This window comes from Scomber scombrus, chromosome 16 (genome assembly GCF_963691925.1).
Source record: "Scomber scombrus chromosome 16, fScoSco1.1, whole genome shotgun sequence".
Taxonomy (NCBI): domain Eukaryota; kingdom Metazoa; phylum Chordata; class Actinopteri; order Scombriformes; family Scombridae; genus Scomber; species Scomber scombrus.
The window spans coordinates 28008016-28031016 of NC_084985.1; the positions used below are offsets into that span (position 1 = coordinate 28008016).

Below are 23001 nucleotides of genomic sequence, written 5' to 3' on the forward strand. Positions count from 1 at the left end.
CTGTCTCTCTCAGGATGACAGCAAACCTGTCTCTGTGGGTGTCCACACCTGCATATCCTCTACAGAATGGCTCCATCTTCTCCCTGCAGAACTCTTCTGCTTCACCCTCTCCTCCACCCTGGAAGGCTCCATCCTTCACCATAGCTGCCCGCTGCCGTGTAGCTGCCACGCTGGTGCTGTTTGTTTTTGCTGCTGTCAGCAACCTGTCAGTCCTGATCAGCGTGTGCTGGGGACGCGGTTATCGCCTGGCGGCCCACCTGCGCCCACTCATTGCCAGCTTGGCATCAGCTGATCTGGTGATGACGTTTGTGGTGATGCCGCTGGATGCTATTTGGAACATTACAGTGCAGTGGTATGCTGGGGACATCATGTGTAAACTGCTTTGCTTCCTCAAGCTCTTTGCCATGCACTCAGCAGCATTCATACTGGTGGTGGTGAGTCTGGACCGATATCGTGCCATCCTTCACCCTCTGGATTCACTTGATGCTGGACTCAGGAACAAACGCATGCTGCTGGTGGCCTGGACTCTGAGTCTGCTGCTGGCATCTCCACAGGTACAGTAAGGTCTAAGTCACACACTGAGCTTCAGGTTACAGTCTTTATCATTTTCACTCACTGGTGTTGAGCCTGAGAGGACATACATTTCTCATTTTTTCACCTGATAATGTGGAAATGTGAAAAGTAAGTATGGCTCCACATAAACCTATCAGCATTGCCCTGAAGGTGTGCAACAGCTGAAAGAATTTCAGCCTTCAGCTTGCAATCTATCAGCCAGCCAATCAAAATACTGAAGAATCTCATGTTACATGTGATTTGTTCTGTACAACAAAACTGGACACGACACACACTATGTATTTTTCACTTTTGTGGATTTCATGTCAAATAGAAATCCTTAAATTTAATGCAACAGCTCCCTGGTATTACAGTTATTGCTGGTGTTCGGTGGAGCTAGTAAATTATGTTTGTTTTCAAAAAGACACAAATTACAGAGCTGTTAACTGTATCACAGTCCTGCATCACTGTCATGCAAAACTCACACATTTAAGTAACTGAGCAGCTCATAAAACGTAACATGGGTGAATGTTGGAAACTCTCCAGATGGTAGGAATTCTTCTTAGTGACATAAAGTGCAAAGCCAACATCAGGCGGGTGTAAAATAACACAAAACAACAAATCACTCCAGACAAGAAATGGCTGTTACAGTCAATACAAACCATGTAAAATCAAATATGAGACAGGGTTTATCGGCCTTGTTCACTGGCTGGAACTCTGTTACTGCTGGCTGAGAGACAGAACAACAACAGTAAAGCCTCCTCCATAAAGCTTCTGGCAAAGCAGCGGTAGCACTTAGAGCACCCTCCTTCCTGATGATACATGGGTCAATGACGTATAAGGATTTTCAACAACTCAATTTTAAATAATAAAAACAAGCATATCTAATGCAGTAGTTCAAACATTCAGAATGTTGTGTACCTGAACATTCATATTACAATGTGAAAGTGATTTTAGTGGGTTTTTCAAGATTAATTGGCACTGGCCTGAAAAAAAAGTCATGTGGTGCGACCATGATTCATCTTGAAATATCTTATATAAATAAAAGACCATCATTTACAAAGATAAAAAAAAAATGCAAATACTTTGTTTCCAAACACTTTATATTACTGAAAACTTGTAAAAAAAGATGTGAAGCATGTTAACTAAATTAATTTATTTCACGATGAATCGTGGTCGCACCACATGACTCTTTTTAAAGGCCAGTGCCAATTCATCTTGAAAAACCCACTAAAATCACTTAATTTCAAATGTATAATATGGAGCTTCAGGTACACAACATTCTGAATGTTTGAACTACTGCATTAGATATGCTTGTTTTTATTATTCTACAATTGAGTTGTTCTAAATCCTTATACGTCATTGACCCATATGTTGGAGGATACATAGTATGAAGGTCAAAAGGTAATTAAAGTAAAAGTAAATTGTTTGTGTGTGTGTGTGTGTGTGTGTGTGTGTGTGTGTGTGTGTGTGTGTGTGTGTGTGTGTGTGTGTGTGTGTGTGTGTGTGAGAGTGTGTGTGTGTGTGTGTAAACTAGAGTGTGGGTGTGTGTTCATTGTAATGAATAAACATGTCACCCAGTGCAACAGTGTGGATCATTGATGTGTTTTTAACAGTTTTGGGACAAAAATAGAGTTGTATGACACAGGAATAAGATATATGATGGTTTGGATACACACACAATACTTCTAAGTAGAATCAGTTAGAATCATATATTTTTGTCCTGTTATGAAGTTATCACTCTTAACACTACTGCTGTATCTTTATTTCAGTACTTGTGGTCTTCTTGCTAACATCTTGTAATTCACCCACAGCACTGCCACTGACAACCATTTAATGCATAGTAACTGAACTCAATGTTGTAGATTCATACACTAAGTTAATAACCAACCAACCAGTGCAGCCACAGCATCATGCTGACATAAGCATGGTTAACACACTAATTGTCTACTTTAGCTTCATTAACCAGAAGAGTCAGTAACGTGATTGCTCTGATGATACATTTTTGGTATTGTATAATTGGGACACTCTGAGTTGCATTAAATGACTTTAATGCACAAGAGTCAAAGAACCACCTTCATTACAAGGTTCTTTGTCTTGTTTGTTTAATATAAACAAATATAATCTTTGTTTGTATTTTTCTGTGACTGCATGATATTCATCCTCAGCTGTTCATCTTTCGGGCCATTAAAGCTGATGGAGTGGACTTCACTCAGTGTGTGACCCATGGAAGTTTCCTGCATCGCTGGCAGGAGACGGCATACAACATGTTTCACTTTGTGACGCTGTATGTCTTCCCCCTGCTTGTCATGACTTTCTGCTACACTCGCATCCTCATCGAGGTCAATGGGCAGATGCACAAGAGCAAAGGTGTGTAACTTCTGAACACTGTGACCTCTGGAGGGAGTCAAGAATCTGGAGAGGGACACTTTTCACCAACAATGCACAGAACTGCTGATGGTTTAAAGGATTAGTCCAGTGTTTTACACCTTGGGTTTCACTTTTTGTACATCTATCTTGTTAATGGTAACACTGCAGACATCATCAATTTACAGAACCACATTTACCCTGTAGATAGTTTTCCTGTTGAGTAATTGACTGTAACTGTTGACCATGACGACACAGAAACTCAGGATGTATTGAAGTCTTCAAATAGTGTCAAATACATAAAGACTGACTTCATACATTGAAGTAATGTTACTATAAATTCAAAGACGAACTTTGTCTTATTTTCTGAGATGTTGTCTCTCAGCAGGATATTTAGAGATAAAGGGTCTGATCACATCACTACTGATCTGTAACTATTGCGCAACATGCTAGAACTACACAACTCAGGCACAAGATTTCTCCAACACAACTGGCTTACAGACATGGTTGACTCCCCATTCTTTCAAAGGTCAGCACTGTTGAGACAGTTTGCTATTGTTCATATCAATTCACCAAATTTAACTTGAAATATTTGAGTGGATTGACTTCTTTGCTTGAACCTTTGGAGTGGGTCCAGCACCTGTGGTGTGTGTGTGTGTGTGTGTGTGTGTGTGTGTGTGTGTGTGTGTGTGTGTGTGTGTGTGTGTGTGTGTGTGTGTGTGTGTGTGTGTGAAAAAGAGTACACAACTAATTATCATTGCACTAACAGTTTTTATTTTGTTTTTTTAATTCTAAAATCTCTGCAGCAAATCCATATATTCACACACATGTTTCTTCCTTGTCAAAAGATTTTGGTGTGTTCTAGTAGGAGTGGAGCACCATGGATAGTGTTTGTGAATCACTTCCAAATAAAGTGGTTCAGATAATCTGAAATACATTGTTGGCTGGCTTCCATCCTGTCTGAACTTTTGATTGCTTATTATATTCTTTTTGGTGTTATCATGGTGTTCCCAGATCTTAGTGATTACTTTGGTGAGTACAATGTATAAGTGATAGAAATGATGGACAAAACTAATATAAGACCCAAGGTGTATAAACTGGAATTATCCTTTAAATCTCTGTAAGTGGTTTCACACTATACCTCCCTCCAGCTGTAAGAGGCATTTAAAATAGTATTTTAACAGTGTTTGTGTCCTTGGAGAAAGTTGGGTGGCATCCAGGTATGTAATTCAACTGTGATAGTTGGCCGGCTGCTGCTGTTGATTTTTAAACAATTGTGTAAAGTATTCAAGTTCACTGGCTCCTTTTTCTTATCACCATCAATAAGGACAGTAATGACAACCCCCGACAAGCTATTCAGCATCTTTCATTAATGTACAGGTTCAGTGTTTTGCATGTGATACTACAGCAAACATACAACATGAACAAAGACTTTCATTATATAAAACTATGTGAGTATGTTCACATTAGAGACCTTAATGCATAATTCATTTTTTTTTTAAAGCACCAGTTTTGTGTTGATGGTTCACATTCATGTTTGTAAGTGACATGTATCAGTAAACACTGCTGAGGTCAAAAACAGCCGCACAACTTTAACTGTAATGTGAGAATAACAGAATAACAACAATAACATCAAAACATAAACATGGAGGACATGGCGATACTAGCATTTGGTTACAATAAGCTCCTCCCAGTTTGGCTTGAATAGAAGCTTCTCCATAAATATCCAACAACTGTGTAACTTCCATGTCCCTCTGTTGACTCCCATCTCCTTATTTTTACCAGACTGTGAGATATTGGCTGTGACTGATGACAACAGGCAATATTTGTATGTGCAGAGAAGCAAAATGTCCTTTCTGACAGTGGTTGCATTGCCAGAGATCAGACATGAATCAGACCGAGGATCACATATGTAAGTGACCCAGATCTGAAAAAAAGGCCAGGATGAAAAAATCTGATTTGGCTTGTTTCACTTGAAGAAGAAATCATAGTCGAAAAAAGGATTTTGGGCTGTTTCCGCATGTGAAGTGAACATAGCCATAAATACTAGCATTAAAACCACTATGTGCAGAATTTGGAATTGTCCAACTTAGTTCCCTCAGAGAAAAGACAGCCAAACCCCTACACCCTAAACTAGATAATCCCTATCTCCTCAATATAACAACAAGTTATGACGATGATGAACTATTTGCTTACATGTAAATGTATGATTTCTTATATTTGAGCTTTTGTCCATGTGGTGTTTTTTTGCAGATGGTGAGCACTGTCTGAGACGTAGCGGAACAGACATGATACCCAAAGCACGCATGAAGACCCTCAAGATGACCATTGTGATTGTCAGCTCCTTCGTCATCTGTTGGACACCCTACTACCTCCTGGGGATCTGGTACTGGTTCCAACCAGCCATGATCAAGCACACACCAGAGTATGTGCACCACATACTGTTTATCTTTGGCAACCTGAACACATGCTGTGACCCGGTCATCTACGGTTTCTACACGCCCTCTTTCCGGGCCGACCTCTCTGATGTGGTGGCGTGCTGCTGCGGTGGTCGCCGAAACAGCAACGCCTCACCTCGATCTGTGGATCGTCTGTCGGGTCGATGTGGAGGAGCCGCTGGGGAGATGGAGTCTGATCTGAGCTCAAACCAGCACAGTGGGAACCCTGGATAGACAGAGGGTGATCTGACTCTTGTTACAATATACCCAATGTCCTTAACGCAGTTGTTTGATGCTCAAGGGAATCTATGAGTATATTACTGGATGGTGAACAACTTTGGCTTTTTTGCTCTTTAGAACTACAGTTTGTTCAAAAGTTGACAGCCAGAAACATCCTGAACACAGCAAAACAATAAGAAAATACAGATAGAGGGCGGAGTCTGTGAAGATACACACACCACCACACACTGCTAGTGGGTCACAGGTGATGATAAAGAGGGATTATTTTTGTATCAGCCTATAAATTGTTATTTTAGAATACCTTACTCATTCTGCCTTTAAACATCTTGCAGAAATGACATTTAGAGCATGTGAAGACTGAATTCTTTTGAATTTGAATTTGACAGAGCTAGGCTAGTTGTTTCCCCCTGCTTCCAGACTCTATGCTTAACTATGCTAATGCATAATGACTCCTGACAATGAGACTGATGTCCATCTAAACATCTCACTGTCAGAAAGAAAGTGAGTAAGAGTATTTCACCAAAAACTTGAACTGTCCCTTTAAGCATTGTATTAACCTGTTACCTCCAAGAGACAAAAACATTGCAAGCTGGATAACTATTTCCTTGCATGATTGTGAACATCTATAATGAACAGTGGTTTGTATTGTAAAACTTTTCCTAGAAAAGTGATAGGCAGTGATTATTAGTCACTTAGCCAGTATTAAACTCAATATAGATTCTAATAATCAGCCAGAAATAACCTGTTGTTATGTATGCATATATATGACCGACATATGTGCAATTTATATGTAATTTATATGTAATACTGTACTGAATGTGACTGTACCATCATGATTATTCTCTTAGTGCAAGCAGGTGTGATGTAAGGAATATAAAGAATGTTATATGCTCAATAAAAGTTTAAACAATATCTGACAGCTGTGAAAGAATTACAGCCCTGTCTTCTACAACATTAAGAAGTTTGAACGCATAGACGTGGTGTTGATTAGTCCATTCATGTTCACTGTCCTGTATGGTGACAGTATACAAGTCTCTTAGATTATGTGTGAATCAAAGACCACATGTGGCTTTCAGACCTGGATGCCTACAACTTGGTTTGTCCTGATGTTACTGAGATACTGTTTAATTTACATGGTAAGATAAGGTAAGGTAAGGTAAGATAAGGTTAGATAAGGTAAGGTAAGATAAGGTTAGATAAGGTAAGGTAAATCTACAATATACATAACTACACTGCTCAAAAAAATAAAGGGAACACTAAAATAACACATCCTAGATCTGAATGAATGAAATATTTTTATTAAATGCTTTGTTCTTTACATAGTTGAATGTGCTGACAACAAAATCACACAAAATATTAATGGAAATCAAATTCATTAACCCATGGAGGTCTGGATTTGGAGTCACACTCAAAATTAAAGTGGAAAAACACACTACAGGCTGATCCAACTTTGATGTAATGTCCTTAAAACAAGTCAAAATGAGGCTCAGTAGTGTGTGTGGCCTCCACGTGCCCGTATGACCTCCCTACAACACCTGGCCATGCTCCTGATGAGGTGGCGGATGGTCTCCTGAGGGATCTCCTCCCAGACCTGGACTAAAGCATCCGCCAACTCCTGGACAGTGTGTGGTGCAACGTGGCGTTGGTGGATGGAGCGAGACATGATGTCCCAGATGTGCTCAATTGGATTCAGGTCTGGGGAACGGGCGGGCCAGTCCATAGCATCAATGCCTTCGTCTTGCAGGAACTGCTGACACACTCCAGCCACATGTGGTCTAGCATTGTCTTGCATTAGGAGGAACCCAGGGCCAACCACACCAGCATATGGTCTCACAAGGGGTCTGAGGATCTCATCTCGGTACCTAATGGCAGTCAGGCTACCTCTGGCGAGCACATGGAGGGCTGTGCGGCCCCCCAAAGAAATGCCACCCCACACCATTACTGACCCACCGCCAAACCGGTCATGCTGGAGGATGTTGCAGGCAGCAGAACGTTCTCCACGGCGTCTCCAGACTCTGTCACATGTGCTCAGTGTGAACCTGCTTTCATCTGTGAAGAGCGCAGGGCGCCAGTGGCGAATTTGCCAATCTTGGGGTTCTCTGGCAAAAGCCAAACGTCCTGCACGGTGTTGGGCTGTAAGCACAACCCCCACCCGTGGACGTCGGGCCCTCATGGAGTCTGTTTCTGACCGTTTGAGCAGACACATGCACATTTGTGGCCTGCTGGAGGTCATTTTGCAGGGCTCTGGCAGTGCTCCTCCTGTTCCTCCTTGCAAAGGTGGAGGTAGCGGTCCTTCTGCTGGGTTGTTGCCCTCCTACGGCCTCCTCCACGTCTCCTGATGTACTGGCCTGTCTCCTGGTAGCGCCTCCATGCTCTGGACACTACGCTGACAGACACAGCAAACCTTCTTGCCACAGCTCGTATTGATGTGCCATCCTGGATGAGCTGCACTATCTGAGCCACTTGTGTGGGTTGTAGACTCCGTCTCATGCTACCACTAGAGTGAAAGCACCGCCAGCATTCAAAAGTGACCAAAACATCAGCCAGAAAGCATGAGAACTGAGAAGTGGTCTGTGGTCACCACCTGCAGAACCACTCCTTTATTGGGGGTGTCTTGCTAATTGCCTATAATTTCCACCTGTTGTCTATTCCAGTTGCACAACAGCATGTGAAATTGATTGTCAATCAGTGTTGCTTCCTAAGTGGACAGTTTGATTTCACAGAAGTGTGATTGACTTGGAGTTACATTGTGTTGTTTAAGTGTTCCCTTTATTTTTTTGAGCAGTGTATATACAAGTGTGCAGTGTTCCTGGGATTAAACAGTAAGGACAGCCTCAGTCTTATTAGTGGGAGTGGGAGGTAAAGGTCCAACTCACTAGCCTTTTCAGAGCATTCACCTGTATTTTAGGGACTTCATCAGTTGACTGAAGTGGACTTCATCTGTACATACAATAATAAATGGTGTTATGGTGGTGGTGTGCACTGCTGTAGCAGTTAGATGATCTGATCAGTCTGTGTAACACTTAGTTCAATTAGGTTTGCCTCAGTGTCGGACAGCTTCCTCTGCAGGAGCTGCTGTCATTCACTTGCCCAGGTCTGTCTCTCCTTCAGAACCATGAGTTTTGAATGACACTGCGGGCAGTTCATGATGTTAGATATTGTTAACAATAACCAACAGTGACAGGTGAAGCAGATTTAATCTTATTTTCCTCAAATCAATAAAGATACCTACCCTACCCTACGTTGAGAGAAAACATTTAAACCAGCACAACATTGATGCTAATTGTATCTGATTTATCTGATCCAATTTAGTCATATTTGATCACATTTGATCAATTATGCATCAATTTTCTTTATAAAATCACAGGCCTTTAAAAACTCACAACACTTTGCACCCACATTTAAACTAGTAAGTTATTTGATCTGACACATCAGCTCTGCACCCTCTAATTACATTCAGCATGTTTGAGTAGTTATGGGTGCTAGAAAACTCACAAAACATTGCACATGCTTCAGAAGTGGTGTAACTTGATAACTGATATGGGTCTTGGGTGTGGCAAAATAGCTTGAGGATGCCCCCTTGAATAAAAGCCCTGTAAATATCACAAGATTAATCTATTAAATGCTAACAAAAATAAAACAAAGAAACATTAGTTAAACAAAATGTCTTTATTTGGTTTTAGGCGCATTGGAATGTGATCATGGAAGGAGAGAAGGCAAAGTACAATCCAGACATACAGAGACCAAGCTGTTTGGTTGGGAATGCTCTCAGCAGTTACTTTGATCATTTTGTCATATGAGCTCCACAGTTTCTATGGCTATGTGCTGGTGTTGTCTTGTAAGTACCTTCACAAATTTAAGAGAACGGTAGCTCTCGGGTTCAATAAATAAATAAATAATGTTTAAAGGGTTAGTTCAAACAAATCACAAAAAACCCACTTCTTCCCACCAACCCCCTTGAGGTAGTACAACAGTGCAGGTAGTACTGTTAAAGTAGAAAGTACAAACTGCTACTGAGGTTTTTACATATAGTTTTTTGAATGCTTTACAGCAAGCCTGTGTAACCTTTGCTGGACAGTGGCCACTGTGGACACAAGTGGTAATTAGAAGATAACAGAATATGCTAGAACACTGTGTAACAGCAGCATGTAGAGCAGACTCATAAAGTCAGCAAAATACCTGAGTGATGTTAATTACAGCAATATGTAGATACAGAGTGTTCTAACATTAGCTAGTATCAACCAATATATTTCTTATGAAGTGATTTGTAATGGGAAAAATATATGTCATTTCTTCTTTCAAAAGTTACACAGTCTGGCTTCAAGCAACAGGAATCCTATCGTCTTCCACTGTACTGGGTTGGTAACAGAAGTCTCAGGTTGAAAATAACAACACAATAATAAATGAGTTTTTTGTGATTTATGTGACTGACATCATTTCAAATAGCTTTTATGTGAATGTGCTACAAATGTACTGTGAAACCCTTGAAGGTTATAGCTTGGTCCCTGTTTCCAGCTGCAACTCGTCTACAGTCTTTTACCTTCAAACCTTTTCATTTTGGCCAAAGACCAAGGACAGCACCTCAGTCAAAACAGGTTAAAGCTTTAGGTTTTTAGTTGGCTATAATACACCAGTAAGAGGCGTAGAGAACAGAGAAGCACTTATAATCATTAAAGCATTTTTTCTTGTTGATACTAGCAGCCATTTTCAACTTAACTACATATTTTTTTCTTTTTTCATTGTTCTTTGTCTTCTACTTGCTGGCTCTTTAGGGCAGAACATGAGTTTGGCTTCAGAAATCTTAAATTTACAGTCTCTGGAAAACTCACATCACTTGCTCAAAGACCATCATAAAGCAATCCTAACAAAATGTTCATTTCATACTCACACATGAAAAAACAAAATCAGTTGAAATGATCACAATTCATGTTATCATATCTAATAATAATAATAACAATAATAAACATTTTTTAAAAAACAAACATTTGTTTTGGCAACTTTTCCTTTTTAGCAGGATGAACAAAAGACTCAAATGAAGAGAGACAGAAAAATGAAACGTTCCAAACAGAAGCAACAAATGCTTTCCATTATAAAACCTAGCTTAACCACTACACACTTTACATTAACACATGGACTTTTTAGGTCTTCCATATCAAATACTTTTTTTTGGTATCATGTTGGTTTATCAGCTTTCAGACGAGGCAAAAAGCCTGCATTTTATATACTGCTCTGCTTTGAGTAAACCTTTAACACTCATAAAGGGTTAAGACAAACCCTGAAGACAGGAACAGCTTGAGGAGACGCACACTTATGGTTTATAAAATATGAGTATCTTCAGTCATGTAATAATACGTTTAAAACCTGCTTTTTCTCACGTTATCAGCAAAGAAACCCATTTAAAGTCCATCTGAAGTCACAATCACACATTCTGCTTTTCAATCAAAAATCAAGTCAAAATGAAGGTGTTCAATGTGCTGCAGCTTACTAGCTAATTAGTTAGCTATGTAGTCTGCACACTGATATTAGCACTGCACTTTTCCACTGCTACATGTGTCCAAGATGTTAGATAAGAAGGAGACATGAGGAAAAAAAAGCTAATGTGGGATGTTGTTCAAAGTCAGTGGCTGTTTTTGTGTTGTTGGGTTATACGGAACCGAAGTGAAATAATTTGATTGGCTACATGCAAAGACGTCCTCACTCAGCATACATAGAGAAGCAACAGCAAGCATCCTCCCTGTCATAAAACCAAATAAATCAAATGTAGCTTTCTCATTTTCGGGTAGGTGATCTGTAATGTACAAAGCAGATCTTTACTAAATAAGCTATTTGAATTCAGGTGGACTTTGAATGTGTGTCATCTTCTTTGGGTCGGTTGTGTATAAAGAACTTGGCTCAAGATTAACTTTGTGTTCCTTCTCAAAGCTGCTGCCCTCGAGGTTTACCTTCTATCAGCCATTCACACACACATGTATATCAAGCTCACACGCATGTTTCTGTGCTTTACTTATGAGGAAGTGTAAAAGTAAAGACTATGAATGTTAAAAATGTAAAGGTATTTGGTTACATATTTCTTCTAAATATTTGGCAAGAATTCAACTACTTTAAAAAAAGAAAGCAAGTATTCCTTATAGTATTGAAATAAAAGTCTTTCAAAATATTTGACATTTTCATTTGGTCACTCTTTAAAAGTTAAATGTTATAATCAAAATAAACGGTTCCATGTTGAAGGGGTGCACCTGGAATGACTTCCAAACTTAAGGATATGAAGGATATTCTTTAAAAAATGGTAATGAAATCATGAGCAAAAATGTTTTTGGCTTGGGTTCAGTTAAAGCACTTTACATATAGGTGACCCCTTTCAAACAGGAACAATCTAAAACTGGAAGGAAACGTAGTCTCTCTTAAAAAAAAAATAAAAAGGAAAATAAAGAAACCTCTTTGGGTATCATTCAGCTTGGTTTTCATAGAAGAACTTTTTGGATAGGCTGACATGGTGAAACACAGGCCTTGTCCGTGCATTCAGGCAAGTTTCACCTTAAATCTTCTTTAGCCGCCAACTCAGTGTCTTCGAGGTCCCAGGGAGACCAATTTGGCATCTGGAGAGTAAACTCGGCAGCATGGCCTAAAACAGTATTTTTGGTTATGAGGCTTATCTTCAGTATGCCATCAGTTGTGTGCAGATCAAACATGCATCCTGTTAGCTTGTTTCTTTGAAGGACTTCATGGAAAAATAGAATGCATGCCTTATAATGTTCACAGAGCACTCTTTGAGGTCCATATTTTCCATGAAGTACATCTTCTGCACAAATATGTCTTTGGAGATGGACACTTGTGGATATATGAAAGCCATGGATAACCACATAATGGAAGAGCAATAATCAAGGAGCTACATGGCCCTCTGGATATCCTCCAGATCAGAAGCAACATTAACATTTCCAATAAAACCAAAAAAAAGGTGACCTGGCTGGACCAGGAGGATGTTCAGGCTCATGTTGATCTCTGGTACAGTAAGGCTTGGGCTTGTGGAAGTGGGAGTGATGTTCATGCTATGCCACAGTTATGCTCTCCATGGTAGTCATCCCAGTGAGCACTCTCTGGACAGGCCTGTTTGGCGGCTGGCACGGTACACTGGCATTGGCACTAGTTGAGGAAGTAGTTGCTGAAGGGAAAGGGTTTCAGTATTTTTTTGGTTGAGGTAGGCTAGCACCAGCAGCATCAGCAGGCTAACATTGGCCTCAACTATGGCTAAAACATTCTCAGTAGACTGAGGTAGCTTTTCTTTGGAGGTGTGCAGCTTTCGGGAGGAGGAAAAGGGAAGTAAAGAGTGAAGGGTTCACATGGTTCTTCTACATGGCTTGTATGGTGATAGACAATCATTTCGAATCAGACTCTCACCTCTCTAAGGCATTCGCAAAGGCCGCTATGTTTCTTCCCTTTCTTATTGCAGAGGAACTGAAGGCAAAGTCAAGAGTTCTGTCACAACAGACTAATTGGCATATCAGGTGAGAATATTTGGTTCATTTGGCGTTTTTAAGAGTGCACATCTTCACATGTCAGCTTACCAGGGGAGATCTGAGAAATAGAATATTTTGGTTATGGAACAGACTCCCACTGGAAAATTGACATGAGTAGATGTGGTGTACACAGGTGTAGGACAGGACATAATCTGGAGTGACAATGCTTTCTGAAGGCTTTTTCTACATGCACATGTGCACATGCACAGGCAATAAAGGCATACGCTTTGGTTTGAGGTAGGAGTGAAGGATAGGGATGGGGTGGCAAAGGACCAGGATGTTTTCTAACTCTATATACATTTTGTCACAGTTAGAATAGTTAATATTATAAGCAGCAGGTTTAGGGGAGACTAAACCTATGGCTGACCACTATCAAAGGACACAGACAGTGCTCATTGATGGGCGGGCTTGAGTTTCCTGTAAGTAGCAGACTATTGGAGGGGAGGATAGGGAAATGGATGGGGATACTATTAACCAGTGCTAGCCAGTGCCCGTGCCAGGCAAACCTGACGGGTGCTGCTCGATGACGACCTGGCACTGTGCTGGACAGACCACCTGCTGAGAGGAAGAGTCAACAACAACAAGATAGGAAGGACAACGAATTAGACATGAATCAAGAAATATAAATGACATGCACAACCAGTGATTTCAACTAACACTAACACTAGAGGCCAACAATCAGAAGCTGACTACTGAGCAGGGTACTCCTGGCAGTTTCCCCTGTCTTACGCATCACTATAAGACCAATGAGTCACTGTACTATTGAATTGTGAAGTCTAGTATCTACACTGTTTTCTCGTAGCTCCATTTGAGAACAAAGATAGATCACACTGAGCAGCCATCTGTGTATGGTATTGATTGGCAGTTAAACTTCAGCTACCTGAGGCTGTTACTCATCTTTGAGGACCGTAGAGGTCTTAATTTCTTACGGGGCATTTCACTTTTGATATAACCAAACTCAAAAGACAAATGCCGGCGTAGTATAACGTGGTCTTATTTTTGTGGTTTTCAGCATCATTTCTTAGCTTTTTCCAGAACTCTTTATAATAGGCGGTTATGGCCATCCTCCTGTGCCAAATCCGCAGTGGCAGAAACCAAGGATGAGATGGATGGTGTCATAAAACCTGTCATAAAATCTATGTTTCTTCCCATACTTTTGGACTCTTTGCTGTGTAACAATAAGAGGTGATTATTAGGGTATCAGTCAAAGAATAGTCTTGTAAAAATAACAAAACCTCTTCAGGGCTGATAGAGTAAGAAGCTCTTGCCTGTATTGATTTTAAAGTGTGCAGTTTAGGTCAAATATATCATTGTGTCATTTCACAGATGGATGAATTTCAACATCACATTTCACCCAGTACTTCAGGGTCACTACTATCTAACAAATACAATGAGAGATGAATGCAATCCTAAATATTGACAACTGCTGTTCTTAAAGGTGAACGTCTTACACATGATGACAGATGCAGTGCTGTCACTTCTACCATCGGTGACTGCAGTGCTACATGGACTTGTTTTGATCAAGTGTACAGCCAGAACAACACCTAAAACTGTGTTGACTGACTACAGGTGATTGTCAGTTTATATACTCCTAGTTTTACTGTTAAATATCATCATATTATAGAAGCATATATAAGGGTAGAGCCAAAGGTGACCACACTGGTATTTAAAGCTGCTCTATGTAGCCCAAGTCGGTCTTTGCTATAGACCTGTGATGAATGCATGAATTATTGGCATTGTCTGTCACTGCATACAGTAAGTGCTAAAGCCAGGGCGAGTTTTATAGTTAGTCTGACTCAGCAGATCTCTGACTCGGATGGTCTGGATGAGATTCACTGAAATAAACCTTCCACTTGTCGAATAAATACATTCTTTTCCCCCCCCACTTTCTCTTTTGGCAAAGACAACTTCTGGCTGTCCTGCCACACTAATGATGAGTCTGTTAGCATGCAAAAATGTCTGATTTAAAAGATGTATGTTGTGATGTTGTAATAAATCAGTGGATTACATTATCTAGCACAGTTAATTTATAAAGTTTATTGCATATGAACTTCTTCCTTCCTTTTTGACCCCTTGCCCCAAATTGTTCCCAGCTCTACTGTGTGGAACTACTCTGCAGCTGTGGCATATTGTTGTATTGATATAAGTTACTTGCCTGATTGAGCGTGCTGCAGTGTAACCACAGGGATTTGACACTAGAGCTATCAAATATATTATAACTTTTAGCGACAGAAGCAGCTGACTTTATCGTTGTTTATCTCCCTAATCAGTTATTTATCAGGTCCATCAACAGTGTACTTGTTTTACTCAATGGAATACTTTGTTCTGTAATCAAACTGTACTTAATAAATGAAGTTTGAACATGCTGTGACTACCTGAGGCATTGACTCCACTCTGGGGCGATTCGCTGCATCTTTAGGGATACTGTTGTGTCCTGTGTTGTTCCTCGGTACAGACCAGCTGTCCTGAGTCCCTTTACTGCAAAACAAACTGCAAACAAGTGCCAGCAATGAGTACATATCCTGAAGAAATTCACTGTATTAGCATACTAAAGAAAAACTCATGATTAGGGCTGGGTATCGGTACTCGATACCTTTTAGGTATCGACCAAAATAAATCGATACCAAATAGTATTGAAACGAGTCCCGTCAAACAATAACTGCAATCCACCCTTTTTGCACCCAGAGCTAGAAAACATGACTATTTGTATGGACTTGCTCACAGCCAATCAAAGCAAGCATTCTTTGATTTAATGCGAAATGTGATTGGCCCACTGCCAAAGCTGCTACAAACCGTCTGTGGTGGTGAAGTCACAATTTAATGCTTCTATTCACATGATGGGTATCGGATGACGTAGTAAGTTGGTATCAGTATCACTTTATGGGTACTTGGATCGGTACCGGTATCGTAGTTTTTAAACGATACCCAGCCCTACTCATGAAGGTCAGTCCTATTACAGTAATTAATGCATGGGTCAGGTCCCAGTATCATATATCAGTAAGCATGATACATAATTCATTGGATTATAATTTAATAATATAATATAATAATTATGATAGTTTATCACATAAAAGTAGAAAGGAGCGTATTGGCTCTTACCTGCGACGGTATCCAAACATGAGGAAGAGAACACAGAAGATGATGCAGGCGGTGCCGATATGAATGCCGATAACAATGCTGCCCAGAGAGGCCTCTCCATCCCTGCACTGACACAGACTGTTCCCTCCTGCAAACAAGTTTCCAGTATGTCACATATTGCTGATACTGTAATCTTAAGGTTTTGACTTAATGTTTAAGAACTGTAGCCATTTCAGTGTGATAGCTTTCTTTCTATCAGCCCAAGGTGGTGGAGGAGTTTACTGAAAAAGTGTAATCTATTTCTATTCCAAAATTCTTAATAACGATGACAAAATATGACAATAATAAGATATTTCTTTTCACCGAGCTGCATCCAGTGAGAGCCTTTTTGTATAAATTTCTACTTTGGAGTCTCACAGTATCAGATTTTATTCTTTCTACAGAGCTCTCACTTTAACACTGAGTGGGTGGTCTTCAGTCTGATTTACCCAGATATTATGACAATCTTCCTCATTATGTCCACATCAGATTTTCTCTCCCATTTTTAAAGTTTTATATTCTATTAAATATCAAGACATCAGATATTTATTGACTATTATATTACATGCATGAATATTTTGACCAAATTAAGTTTTCTATCATACATTTGTTGAATGTATTAAAGTATAAATCATAACTCATTGTTTGAATGTAATGTAGACTGTGCTGATCTGTTCCTTTAACCTAATCATATTAAAGCAGTTGTAGGTAGTAGAGTATATGGGATATATGGGATTACATATTTGTCTCTCCTAGTACAAACTTCACACATCTGCTCAGTGTAGTGACTGAAAGCTGTTCTAGGACACACTCTGTGATGCTCCTCACCTGTAGTTTGGGCGCTTGTTCCTTCCTCTGCCAGTGACACCAGTCTCTTGGAGCAGTCACTCTCCCCGTTTCCATTGTAGGCCACCAGCTTGACTTCATACACCGCACCAGGTTCTAAAATAGACAACCCCATACAGTGTCATGTAACAGTTTGAAATGGAATAAATTCACCTCACTCCTCACTGCTGAGGATGTGTGTTCTTTATGGGCAGAATTATATTATATATTATACTCAAGTATCCATTCTTACTACTTTAATTTTGGCTATTTTATTGGAAGTACAGGGGGTGTAATTGCATACCCCAAAGATCAAAGGGGAAATTGGATTAACTGGAATAAAGACAATTACCAAATCATCTACAATTTACATGTTATCATTTCACAGCTTATTAACCAAAATCTTAAAACCATTTTATATCTTGGTCTTATTCCCTGCGCACCAGCTACTCCTTCTCATTTAGGCATCTAGTGATGGTGTCTCATGCTGTGACTTTAACTGACTCAGTCTGTAAATGGCACCAACACATTCAATCAGTCTTTCCAGCATTGTTTTTCTTTGTTTTTCATGTTTCACTTGTTGCCACACATTCAACTGCAATTACACCCAGCGCTCTTGGATGAAGAAATGATGAACTAATTGTCATGCAACACATGGCTGCATCGAACATGATTATCACAGACAGCACCTCTGCTGTGAAAATCGATGTGTGTTCAATGAATGCTCCATGTAGAGACAGCTGATGTAGGGGATGCTTTTAGGTGGAAAGGTTGACAGATAATGGACAGACAAAGGCTCATTCAGGGACATCAGTGGGCTCATTACTCTGTCAATAACTCCATAGTGTTCAGCCTTTAGTCATACTGCAGCTTAGAGAGATATATATTATTTCATGGTCGATTATGTGGCATGCACTCTAACCACTCGACCACCAGGGCGCTCTAGTCTGTAGATTCTTTATAAGCATTAATTATGTGGAAACTAGAGTAAAAAAAAGAGACAGTTAAATTGAGTTTCCAAGCAGTTGTTGTTTTCTGGAGGAGAAAAGCTACTCAATGTAAACCCAAGAAAATTAATAATTATCATTAATTTCCACTTTATTCTCCATATATGCTAAATTGAATATTTGTTTAGGTGCCTTTCATATTTTTGCATATGCAACTGACCTATTGATAAAAAAGCTGTCAAGATTGAACAAGAAATGAATTAAGTTCATTACATCAAGTAACATGGTCATCTGTAGCAGCCTTTCAGTGATTTACACTTACGCTTCACAGTTTCTCTCTAGGGCCTGTAAAGGAAGCTTTACCATAAAAGATATATCTATAAAAAGCTAAACCTATTAAATTAAATTAGGAAAAGCTCTATGTTGGAGTGGAAAAATAGGCTGGGGTGGGTATTGGACACCATATAATCAATAACGCAGTGATGTAAGTGATGTCTGTAGAGCCCAAATTTGGTCTAAGTAGTACATTCACTCTTCAAGAAAGGCGCTCATTCTCCCTTTGAAATACAATCAAATAACAGCTGACAGTACAACATGGCTGATGTCCTGTTTTCCAATTCAATAATATTGTATTCTGGGTGACCAAGATAAGCGTGTTGTTATGGTTACACATATTGAGCCTGGAAGTGTCCCTGTCTAAATAAACCTGGGGGAGAGACAGATGCTGCTGTCCAGAAATCAGGAAAAGGAAGTAGTGACATGGTGGTGGAATGATGTGGAAGTATAGTGTAGTCTATGTATTTCATAGACTACACTTTCATCAGCAGTCCCTGCACTCTGATAATGCTGCATAGTTAATACTGATTACTGAGGGAATACGTGCAGGTGCAGCTATGACACGCACGATGAACAGCCAGAGCCATGATCAAACATGACAAGGTTTCATTTTTATACCAGATTAGGATCAGTGTTAGGGGGGTGGTTGGATTACAGTGTGTCAACCCAACGGCAGAGACAGCAGCCTGACAGAAAGCATTGAGAGATGTGACTGAGGGCAAAGGTTTACTTAAGTCACTTTTGGGGTATTTATATAGACTTACATTCATTACCTGGAGACTGACCCTAACTCTAACCATTACCACTACTTGCGTAAAACATAACACTTACCTAACTCTAACCTTAACCACTGATCCAAAAAATTTGCCTTTTAGCAATTGGGGACACAGCTTTTGGCCCCAAATACTGTCCCCAGTCTGTGTCCCTGAAAATGAAGTCATACCCACACAAACACAAAAACACAAACACACATAGCCCAGACTCACCTAGGTGAGAGATGATGTAGGCGTTGATGTGACATGGCAGCTGGATGGGCCCCTGGAAGTCAGTGTGGGGGACCCTGCGGTAGGACAGCCTAAAACCCTCAGCCTTGCCAGCCTTGCTCGGGAGCTCCCAAAGGACCTGCACAGAGCTGGAGTTCAGCACCTTGGTGAAGAAGGTGGGAGGGGTCGGAACTGGAGAGATAGCACAAACAGAGAAGGACAGTGATGAGAGATGAGCTGATAGATTAGAGAAGACCAAAAAATACAACTGTTCTGTAAGGCGACGAGGAGAAGAGCAGATTTAGTTGAAACATGTAATAACTGAAGTAGCTGACAGGAAGTGGACTGATCAAAATAAAGCAAAAATAATTTTGTATAACTTGCTTAGATGGTGAAGCACCCTCAGTTTCAACTTTCAACGACAGAAGTGAGACTCATGCTCATGTGTCCTACCTGTGTGTTTATGTGACAGATGCTTATCTATACAAGTAAATCAATACTGTCAAACATCTTAATGTAATCTGTCTTTCTTAGATTTAGCTTTCTTTTCAACATAACTTCTCCAGGTTGTTTACATGTCTGAACCTTCAAATCACTTTTTTCAAATTTTTGACCCTACTGTTCAAAATAAATACTTTCACTGCTTTTCTTTTGCTTTTAGGTTGATGAGCATCCATTCCTCCTGATAATCAGCAGACAGAGCAGAGGTAGTCTTATCTGCAGCATGCCTCATCAGTGTTTCATGTTCTTACCGCCCCCTAGTGTTGTTGCCACTACAGTGTGGGACTGCTGGCTGGCTCCCAGAGGGGAGTAGGCCTTCAGGTAGAGGGAGTAGGTAGTGGCTGGCTCCAGGTTGGTCACATCATGCTGGAAGGTGCCTTTGCTGATGGCTTCCTGCAGCTCCAGACTGTCGGGCTCTGAAACACACACAAAGGCATATTTGATTGAGTAAATATTTTGTAGTATGCAGTGCAGAAGGTGTCTCTGTACAGTAGTCTATGTGTGTGTGTGTGTGTGTGTGTGTGTGTGCGTGTGCGTGTGTGTGTGTGCGTGTGTGTGTGTATGTGTGTGTGTGTCTTTGTGTGTGTGCTAAAACTCACCTCCTATCTTTCGGATGTGCAGGACATAGCCGATGATGCTTTCAGTGACGTTGGGGGGCGGCTGGCTCCATGTGATCTGCAGGACGTTGGTGGACAGGCCACCGGCTGTGAGGCCCTGGGGGGCGCTGGGCAGGTCTTTAGCCTGAGCCACTGCCAGACGGGCACTGGCCTGGTTGGTCCCGGCAGTGTTCTCAGCGATGCACTGGTAGATGGCCTCATCGTCAGAGCTGATACGGGTCAGAGCCAGAGTACTGCACAGACAACATAACAGAATCAGTTCACTGCCAGTCAAATACTGACAAACTCTACAGTACTGAGACTGAAGGAATAAATGCAACAGAAGCAATATTGTTAATGCTTCTATATCTACTATTACTATTAAAACTCCAGCTGTCCTACTGCTACTGGTACTACTACCACTAGTACTTCTACAACTGCTAGTACCAGTACTACTTCTATGACAAAACACTCACACTAACACAATACTGATATTAACACTCATACAACAGCATCATTAATATTAAAAACCTATACTTTATATTTTATTTCTGCTGATATATGCCTGTTTCAGGTCTGATTAATCACACAGGCAGTCTTCCTGTAGGAGGACTGATTGTTTTTGGGCATCGTCATCAAAATACGTGGTTACAATGAATGTTGGAAATATTTAAAACTGTTAAACAGCCATTACAACTATATTACATATAGTTGGGATACAAGGTAACTTAAATATAGATCCAAATATCACTACAGCATCAGTCTCAAACAGGCTGTAACTCCACACGCTGTGCAGTGCTGCCACCATGTGGTACAACTGTTTAATCCAGGCTGAGAAAGGCTTTAAGGTTGACAAACTCAGATAGAAAACCAAAGCCTCCCTTTGAGATTACTGCAATTTTAAAGGAAATCCTCTCATGTGTGGATTTTTAGATCCTCCTAATACCTCTGTGACACATGTGTGTGTCTGTTTAATGCATGTTTTTCTCATTTTACTGGATTGTATTTGCTATGACTCTTCTCTCTATTTTCAGAGATTTAAATATAAATTACATCTATATTTTGGCTGCTTTCAGTAATACTGACATCACATGATTCAAGACAGCATCAGCACTGTTATTGCTGGCTCTGATTGCGTTTCTATGATATCTGAGCTTGAGTTAATATGCATTTCTCACATGTTGGTAATGTCCTTTTTTGTCCTTGAACTAAACCTTCTTACTGTGCTGTTTTTAAAAGTTCAGAAGTATTATATTATTCAGAATAATGAAAACCTCTGGGTAACACATCAGCAGTTTTTCATGCACTGATGTGTTTTTTAATATATATATATTTTTTAACTTTTATGTATCTAATCAGTAACTAACACAAAATAATCTTACACAATTAATCATGTTGAGTTGTTTAAATACTTAATCATGTATTAAAGATCATTCCATTTTTCTGTGTCTTTACACTCAAAGTGTAGGGTTAAGAAAGGACACATTAAAGTCCTTCTTACACTCAGATTATGTTAAACACATCACTGTCATGACCTACCTGTTGTTATTGGTCAGTTTGACATTGTTTCCAGGCATTAGGACCTTTCCGTTCTTCAGCCAGATCAGATGAGGTTCGGGGACGCCCTGCGCAACACAGGTGAACACAGCACTGCCCCCTGCTGGTTTAGAGACAGACTGCGGCCACTGCAGGAACTCCGGAGGAGCTGAAGAGGAACACGGAAAGAGTTGAGGACTTAAAATTTGATATGAGACAAAACACAATTATAAAGCCTTCATAGAAACTCCACTGACTGCAGATAGTGTTGTTGGATACTGAGTCACATTTTAATTTGCAGTTCCTGGAGCTGATTTGTGAATCATAACAACAATTGTCATACAATAACAGCTTGTGTTCTCCGTAAACCCAGCTGTATGAACTCAAATAAATGATATAAAATAAATTCATCTTGATAAGAATAAAAACCCAGAAAAAACTATTTGGTGCAAAACTCTTTATTTGACCTCCGATAAGGTTTTTGCTTGTTTATTAGTTCCTAGCAGTGGACTTGATATGTCATCAGCTTCTGTCCAAACCCCACATCTCTCTCTCACACACACACACACACACACACACACACACACACACACACACACACACACACACACACACACACACACACACACACACACACACAGCCTGGCAGATGCAGGGGTTGACTGCTCCTCCTGACACCCACTTCAATATTAGTGACACAATGGACATGCATATATATTCTAGGATATAGGCAGCACTCCTTAAGCCCTGCAGCCCCTCCCCACTTCAGCCCAAGCTCAGCATCTCATTGATCTGTTGACCTCAACACCAACTGTGACCCTACACCCACAACCATCCCCCTATAAACTGTGGGGGGGGGGGGGGTGTTTCAACAAGATGACCACTTCAGTGAGGAGATTCATCACTGCAGCCTGGAATTCTTCCTTTTTGTTTTGGTCTGACCACTTTGAGTGGGATCAGTGATCATGGCAGCCTGCAGGTGTGTGTGGTTGTGGAATTACACCATCTGCAGCAAATGTAGATGTGACAAGGCGAGTTGTGATGTCAGT

At 40.3% G+C, this 23001-nt stretch overlaps 2 protein-coding genes across 2 annotated transcripts in view; one reads left to right on the plus strand and one right to left on the minus strand.

Moving 5' to 3' along the window:
• The first annotated feature begins 14 nt into the window (after positions 1-14).
• Positions 15-5591, plus strand: LOC133996084 (gonadotropin-releasing hormone II receptor-like). Its single transcript, XM_062435644.1, has 3 exons — positions 15-554; positions 2721-2922; positions 5173-5591. The coding sequence occupies exons 1-3, from the start codon at positions 15-17 to the stop codon at positions 5589-5591; spliced, it is 1161 nt and encodes a 386-aa protein (XP_062291628.1).
• An 8000-nt stretch (positions 5592-13591) lies between these two features.
• Positions 13592-23001, minus strand: part of si:ch211-57n23.4 (immunoglobulin superfamily DCC subclass member 3) — a 28350-nt gene continuing 18940 nt past the window's right edge. The window contains exons 7-14 of the mRNA XM_062436245.1: positions 21956-22121; positions 20420-20670; positions 20072-20236; positions 19323-19511; positions 17057-17170; positions 16211-16337; positions 15487-15601; positions 13592-13666 (exon numbers count right to left, since the gene is read on the minus strand). Of these exons, the coding sequence (XP_062292229.1) occupies positions 13592-13666; positions 15487-15601; positions 16211-16337; positions 17057-17170; positions 19323-19511; positions 20072-20236; positions 20420-20670; positions 21956-22121 (1202 nt within the window). The remainder of the gene's footprint in view (positions 13667-15486; positions 15602-16210; positions 16338-17056; positions 17171-19322; positions 19512-20071; positions 20237-20419; positions 20671-21955; positions 22122-23001) is intronic.

Bases quoted from the DNA above. Each gene is read 5' to 3' on its own strand.
- LOC133996084 (XM_062435644.1), top strand. From the start codon at position 15: ATGACAGCAAACCTGTCTCTGTGGGTGTCCACACCTGCATATCCTCTA. The intron at 555-2,720 runs GTACAGTAAGGT...ATTCATCCTCAG, and splicing joins TGCTGCTGGCATCTCCACAG to CTGTTCATCTTTCGGGCCAT. The intron at 2,923-5,172 runs GTGTGTAACTTC...GTTTTTTTGCAG, and splicing joins GCAGATGCACAAGAGCAAAG to ATGGTGAGCACTGTCTGAGA.